At 31.9% G+C, this 6,956-nt stretch overlaps 1 protein-coding gene and 1 long non-coding RNA gene across 18 annotated transcripts; one reads left to right on the forward strand and one right to left on the reverse strand.

The window, feature by feature from the left end:
• Nucleotides 1-471: 471 nt before the first annotated feature.
• On the forward strand, nucleotides 472-3,667 carry LOC111886436 (uncharacterized). 17 transcript variants are annotated; one of them, XR_002848446.3, is made up of 7 exons: nucleotides 476-1,274; nucleotides 1,387-1,505; nucleotides 1,707-1,959; nucleotides 2,048-2,100; nucleotides 2,259-2,316; nucleotides 2,380-2,465; nucleotides 2,690-3,667. It is a non-coding gene; the product is annotated as an uncharacterized LOC111886436 (long non-coding RNA). The 17 variants fall into 17 exon arrangements; XR_008226678.1 differs by having other exon boundaries at nucleotides 472-1,274; nucleotides 1,707-2,316; nucleotides 2,690-3,214; nucleotides 3,366-3,667; XR_006187208.2 differs by having other exon boundaries at nucleotides 473-1,274; nucleotides 1,707-2,316; nucleotides 2,690-3,012; nucleotides 3,366-3,667.
• Nucleotides 3,668-3,837: 170 nt separating this feature from the next.
• LOC111886432 (secoisolariciresinol dehydrogenase) lies at nucleotides 3,838-6,650 on the reverse strand. The gene is made up of 3 exons (XM_023882680.3): nucleotides 6,554-6,650; nucleotides 6,327-6,395; nucleotides 3,838-4,851 (listed from the first exon to the last, which is right to left on the reverse strand). The coding sequence occupies exons 1-3, from the start codon at nucleotides 6,577-6,579 to the stop codon at nucleotides 4,044-4,046; spliced, it is 903 nt and encodes a 300-aa protein (XP_023738448.1). The 5' UTR covers nucleotides 6,580-6,650; the 3' UTR covers nucleotides 3,838-4,043.
• Between the last annotated feature and the right edge of the window lie 306 nt (nucleotides 6,651-6,956).

A 6,956-nucleotide genomic window follows, 5' to 3' on the forward strand; every position in this document is an offset into this window, starting at 1 on the left:
CTTATTTATTGTTATAGATTAATTATATACTCTTTGGTGATATAAAGTTGTAAAAAACTAGAAACATCAAAATCTCTAGTATAAACAAAAATTAACAGTATTAAAATCAGAATGTGTATATATTTAAACAAAGTTAAAGAGTAAAATAGAAGATAAGCGATTGAATGACTTGTTCGTTTTGTTCTTTGAAAAGGAAATTAACCAAAAGATTAGTTTAAAAATAATTTTGCAAGACTTTCAAAAAAAAAATCTACTAGTTCCGTTTTGATCAGCAATACAAAGATTTTTTTAGTAGTTTTATTCTTTAGTATCAATATATATATATATATATATATATATATATATATATATATATATATATATATATATATATATATATATATATATATATATATATATATATATATATATATATATATATATATATATATATATATATATATGAAATTGTATTTTTTTTCTCTTTTGGCCCTCTATTTCAATTGGTTTGTCAAACAACCCCTATTGGACCCTTTTTATTTGTTTTTTTATTTTTTAATTTTCTCTTTTGTGTTTAATTTATTCTATTTATTTATGCAGTTATATATTACACGTGGTGTGAAGTCCAAAGATACCGTCTTGCCATCGTCATCGCTTCCTTTCACCGTTTCCTGCCACATGTCACCAATACGTGTTGTTTCATTGTTTTTTCCACCGCCTTGGTTTTGCTCTAACCCATCTCCAGTCCTTCTCCAACATTCTGGCCTCTGCAAAGACTTCTAGCCCTAAACATCACCATTCAGGCCTTCAGACGGAAACATCGAATGCGATGTAGTCCAAACCTAACGATCGCCGGCTCCAATTCCAGTTATTCGGAGTGATCCCTCGGAGATCTGATTGTAAGGGTGAATTTCGTCGGGGTGGTCCGATTTCTAAACGGAAGCAGCCAATCAGAAGGGAAAAGGATGTGGTGAGGTTGGGATAAAACCGAACACCAGGTCTTCGGTTCTCGACGGATGAACAATCGTTAGGAGGTGGTTCCGACTTATCAGCAGCATTTTTTTTGTTGGTTCCTTTTATCATTTTTGTTGCAGGTTTTTAGATGGAGAGGAGATTGAAAAGTAGCAGGCGAGGGGTTGCTTGGTTGTAGGCTCGAAAAAGGCAGTGCGCAAGGGGAGGTACAACAGGTCTCTGGTCTCACAAAGCAAAGGGTCACCAATGTTCTGCCTTTTAGGACTTTGCCTGACCAAGGTTTCTCAACGACTAAATCTTACCTCACAGAAGAAATTGACCAGGTTTGTTTCTTATTTTTTTTGGTTTTATTTCTTTTCGTCTATCACGACGTTCCAGATTGACCACTGAACAATCACGTTTCCATTTGTTTTGTTAAATCGTTGTTTATTGTAGATGATCTTTGAAACTTTTGGGTTTATGCTATTTTTCCTAAATCAAAAGCAGCAACAACACCAATACCATCAAAAGCAGTTTTTGGGTTTTCATTTGGTCTCTTTCGATTCTGTTTGAAGGTATTTCTCATTTTCTTTGCTTATTTGTTTCTAATGCATAAGTATGCATGCCAACTGTTTGTGGAACTGCCCAAGTGAAACTGATATGAGATTATGCGTTTTTGTGATGAATTAAACTGATTATTGGCGACTCCAAACCCCAGTAGAGTTTTGGAAATATCGATGGGCGTACATGATTTTAATTAGATGTTGTAATTGCAGATTTTGGAGAAATCAAAGAAGATGAAGATGATGGAATTGGAAAAATTTTCAACGATGGAGATGTGTATCGGGATTGGCCTGCAGATATTGACAACGGCTCTGTTGAACTTTCTTGGTGGTTGGATGTTGTTGAGTCAATAAAAGCTTGTGGAAATGAAGCTTTCATGGTAGTTTCTATATGAACTATTTCAGTTTTATAAAAATGTTGTGATATATTTGGATCTCTCTTGGGAGGAAGAAGGAATGGATGATGGTATACTTAACACCAGCATTTCCTTATTGTTTATAAAGATTTAGTAATTTCCATTTGGACAAATTTCTTATTTGTTAAAAATTTGTAGACTGAAGTATTTATCTTGGAAAGAAAAAGGCACATATATTCACAAATAGTGTTGTAAGTTTCTCCCTGCTCTTACATTCAAATATAATGAATACAGTGAAATTTCTTTCTTTGTAATGTAAGGGTAAAATGGTCATTTAGTAATATTCAGTCGGTTTATTCGGTCTACAAAAACAAACCTTATATGCAGTGTGTTTTATCATAATTAACAGTTTAGCTACTTTACCTAATGGGAGAAAAAAAAAGGAAACAACTCCTGCAAAATATAAGGTCTTTCTCAATTAATGACCCAAAATTCTATTTTTACCCCTCATGCTTGAAAGTTGAAAATAGGTGATGCAAAAGGAGCATTGTTGAACACAGAATTTGCTTTGTGTGATGGTGGAAACAATGCAAAAGCTTGGTTTCGCCAAGGTCAGGTTGGTCATTTCATAAACAACATTTATGAAAACTAATTTCACTTGATAGAATGATCTTTAATTGTTGTTAAAACAAATAAACAATTAGGCACCACTCTTTTTTTTCTTCCATTATTTAGTCAAAATCTAATATTTATAATATTTTATGACTAAACATGTATATGCAAAATTGATTATGAATATTTCATTATTTATTAATTCTTATTACCATTTTACATATGTAGGAGGCTGATAGCAGGGACGATTTTGTATTTTACTCTAGAGTACATCTCCTTTGAAAATAGAACAAATTTTCATGTGAAAATTTTCAATCTTCATATTTATTTTCGAAGTCAATTTCCAAAGTTAATACATGGGTAATGTAATAGTATTTCAAATTCATAACTTGGATTACTATATTTTTTTGTATTTGGTATATTCTAGCGTAGATTCTTTAAAGTCATAAGGACCGAAGAGTGTTGCACATTGGTGAGGGAAACATAGACCGATAATTAACCTCTGAGATTTGAAGCCTCTCATAACCATTATCATGAAGTAATTTAGCCAGGTTTGACCTTTTCCCCTATTCTTATTTGTGATAAATTTACATTTCCATTTCAGTGATTTATTTCAATCTTTATAAACCAAATGACATTTGGCCTAATGATATGGTTAGATGGTTGCTGTCTGTGTTTGTATGTACATGAGTGACTGGTGTGTGTGTGTTTATTTGTGTTGAATGACTGTTGTGTTTGTTGAGCTGCAATTAGGTAAGTTTTTTTTATGTATATTTTATGGCTAATATTTATAAATAGCAAAGTAGTTTAAATTTATATCAAGGGATCTTGAGCTTCGGATTATTTAAGTTATAAGATTTTTATGGCTGAAATTAACCTTAATTTTTTGGAATATTCCTTCTAGCTAAAATTTTGGAAGGTTATGTCGCTATCATTTGGAACGTTTTGGAAGAAAAGTTTGTTGTGCAATCCCTAAAATGAAGGGAACTGAAGCCGCATCAAAGTTACAAGACATATGTTTAGTAAAACAAATTTTCTTTAAAGAACATAGTAATTGACAATATTAGATTATGCTTCAATGTATTTTTGAAAAGTAAATGTTAAAATAAAGTAAATTCCCTTTTTTATTATGTAACTGCATTCTGTTGATACAATACAATCAAACAAAAAACAACATCCTTCTAACCCATGCAAAGCATGGGCATCTTTCCTGGTTTTGAATTATTTTCTTATATATTGTTATTTTTGAAATTTGATTCCGGTCCCATCAACTGCTCAACATATATATATATATATATATATATATATATATATATATATATATATATATATATGGATAATCGGACCATTTATGCATCCATAATAAGTATTCAATATCCACAAAATTCAATTCAGCATTTATTCTTATCAACAACATACACTTTTCAAGGGATAATACGAGTTTGAAGGAACATAGGTCAAAGGAATTAGTGGATAGCTCGTGACATATGCACATAAATTCAACTTCCATCTCTAGTCTATCCATACATATATTGCAATACAGTTGCAAAATATTACTATTATGATGATCGAACATTTGGTCTCAGTGGTGTTTATGTGGAAGTGGCACATCGAATTTGGCGGTTTTGGTAGATGTAAAACCACCATCAACCACCAAGTTATGGCCATTGACATATTTAGCTTCATCAGAAGCAAGATAAACAGCAGCATTCGCCACATCACCAGGGTCACAGTAAGCCCCCTTGAACTCCCCTCCATTCCGCACCATACTCACAAGTTCTTCTTCGTCAAGCTCCGGGAAATACTCTTTCATCTCATCAATCGCAAATGCAGTCGGAATCGCAAAAGGCGATATACAGTTAATCCGTACGCCATGTTGTGACAGCTCAGATGCCAAGGATTTCACAATCCCAACAACCGTAAACTTTGAAATCGAATACGAATGCTGAGCAATTCCTCCTAAAATCCCGGTCACACTTGCAGTACACAATATGGACCCACTTTCACGGGGAATCATTACCCGTGACGCGTGCTTGATTCCGGCAAGGACCCCCCGTACGTTGACCGACATCACCCGGTCAAACATCTCGAGGTCGAGGTCGACTATGGAGCGTGGGGTCCGGCATGGGATTCCGGCATTGTTGTACATGATGTCGAGTTTTCCGTGTTTGGATACGGTGAAATCGACTGCGTTGGCGATGTCGGATTCGTTGGTGACGTTGCAAGAGATGAATGAGGCGTTTGGGCCGAGCTGTGTGGCGGTGGAGTGGCCGAGGTAGTGGTGGATGTCGGCGATTACCACCTTGGCGCCATGGCTGATGAATTTGGTGGCGGTTTCTTTGCCGATGCCGCTTGCTGCTCCGGTAATCAAGGCTACTTTGCCTTCTAGTCTGTAATGGTCAAACATGAGCACTCATATTAGATTTTTCACTTTAAAAAAGATTGGTAATGCTTTATAAAATTTGAGCAAAAATGTTTATGAGTTTAAAGATTTTTGAAACGTTCGTAACAATAACAATAAAAATAATTTTGACTCAGCATAAAAGTTTGATGATTGAACTTATGTTTGAAATTATCTTATTTAACATGATAATTTTAGATATCGTATTTTTAAATATCAAAATATTATGTTTGTTCCGTTTAAATTTTAAATATTATATTTACTTTAAATTTTTTAGAAAGACTTACTAATACATTCAACAAAACTTGAACGCTGAACCACACGTATCTATGATACCGCTGAATCATATATGTCTTGAATTCTTATTTTTGACATTTTAAAACTTTTTATAATAATTTTATATCTTTATCAATTGCCTATTATACCCTTATTTATAAGCCTAAGTTAAAAATACCTAAATCGATTTCCTAAACCCATCTCGGAACATGTGGTGGGTGTTACTGCAAAAATGTGTTGGTTGAGCACGTAATCTATATCTTCTACTCTATTTTCTTCTTATTCATTTGTATAATATGCATTAGATATTGTTCTTAAAGGTTTTAGGTTGAAAGGGTTGAATTTACTTGTATTGTGGTTGCAAAGGATAAAAGCAAAGAGAAAAAAAGGAAAACTGATACGCCCTCAGGTTGAAAAAGATGAGAGAAAGTAATAAACTCTTCAGCATTTAAATTTTCACTAAATATTAAATTACAATAAAATTCAAGTAGTTAACTAATCTTTTGTACGCAAATCACAACTTTAAGTTTTTAATAGATATAAATTAACTATATGCATTATTTTAGGCGAGTTGAAATTAAAAAACTATAACGAACATTTGAAACATCAAAAATGATTATTCCTTTTTCCGATTTGATAAGTGTACTGTTTTTATATGGAGAATCTTTGATTGAAACTGTTGTAGACCTACAAACATGTGTTGGACTTGAACCTGTCATGCACTCCATCCACTTGCAGTCTCATCCAATTATTTTGTTTTATTTTACATTTTTTTACCTAAATACGATATATATATATATATATATATATATATATATATATATATATATATATATATATATATATATATATATATATATATATATATGTGTGTGTGTGTGTGTGTGTGTGTGTTCAAGTTTCTATGATCAACTATAACAATTCATGAGTGAGATCTACAATCTTAATTAAAATTAAAATGGGCCAACATGTAAGGGTTGTCAAATGAATAAAATTTTTATACTGTAATTTCTTAAATTATTTTATTTTAAAGACCTGCATTATTATTTTAATAATATGATTCTATAATTACACATATTATATTAATTAGTATTATTAAAAACAGACAAAAAGCTACGAGACAAACCGCCCGGTTATGCATACAAACATCGGTTAGAGTTATTGTTGATCGTAGAATAAGAAACAAACCTTGGAGACTGAGCAGAGAAACTCCTAAATTGGAAACTTGGAGCACCCAGACCTCTTGAAATGGAGATGCTTCATGACAAACCCAAAAAAAGAAAAATCTCAAGTATGAAATGAAAGTGTATATGTGTCTGTCTCTCTGTGAGAGAGAGAGAGAGAGAGAGAGAGAGGGGAGAGAGAGAGAGAGAGAGAGAGAGAGAGAGATAGATCAAGTAGAAGAAAATACTCACCAAGTGGATCTGATTGATCTAAGCATCTTTGGTCTTGATTACACCTACAACACACCTTTAGTAGAGAACCAAAGACACTGCAAAGCATAAAATGGTTATATATATATATATATATATATATATATATATATATATATATATATATATATATATATATATATATATATATATATATATATATATAAAAGTTCAGATTCATTTGAGACTATTGTAATTTTTTGAGACCATGAGACCAAATCTAAAAATAATTTTAAAATGCAAAATAAATGAAAAAATCCAAAAATTCTTTTTTTAAATATTATTTTCGGAACTTGAATTAACTAAAAAAAATAAATAAAAATCCCGTTTTTTTTAAAAAATACGTGAAATATTCTAATAGAATATTACACTGTACATATTTTAA

Source organism: Lactuca sativa, chromosome 9 (assembly GCF_002870075.4).
Source record: "Lactuca sativa cultivar Salinas chromosome 9, Lsat_Salinas_v11, whole genome shotgun sequence".
Lineage (NCBI taxonomy): Eukaryota > Viridiplantae > Streptophyta > Magnoliopsida > Asterales > Asteraceae > Lactuca > Lactuca sativa.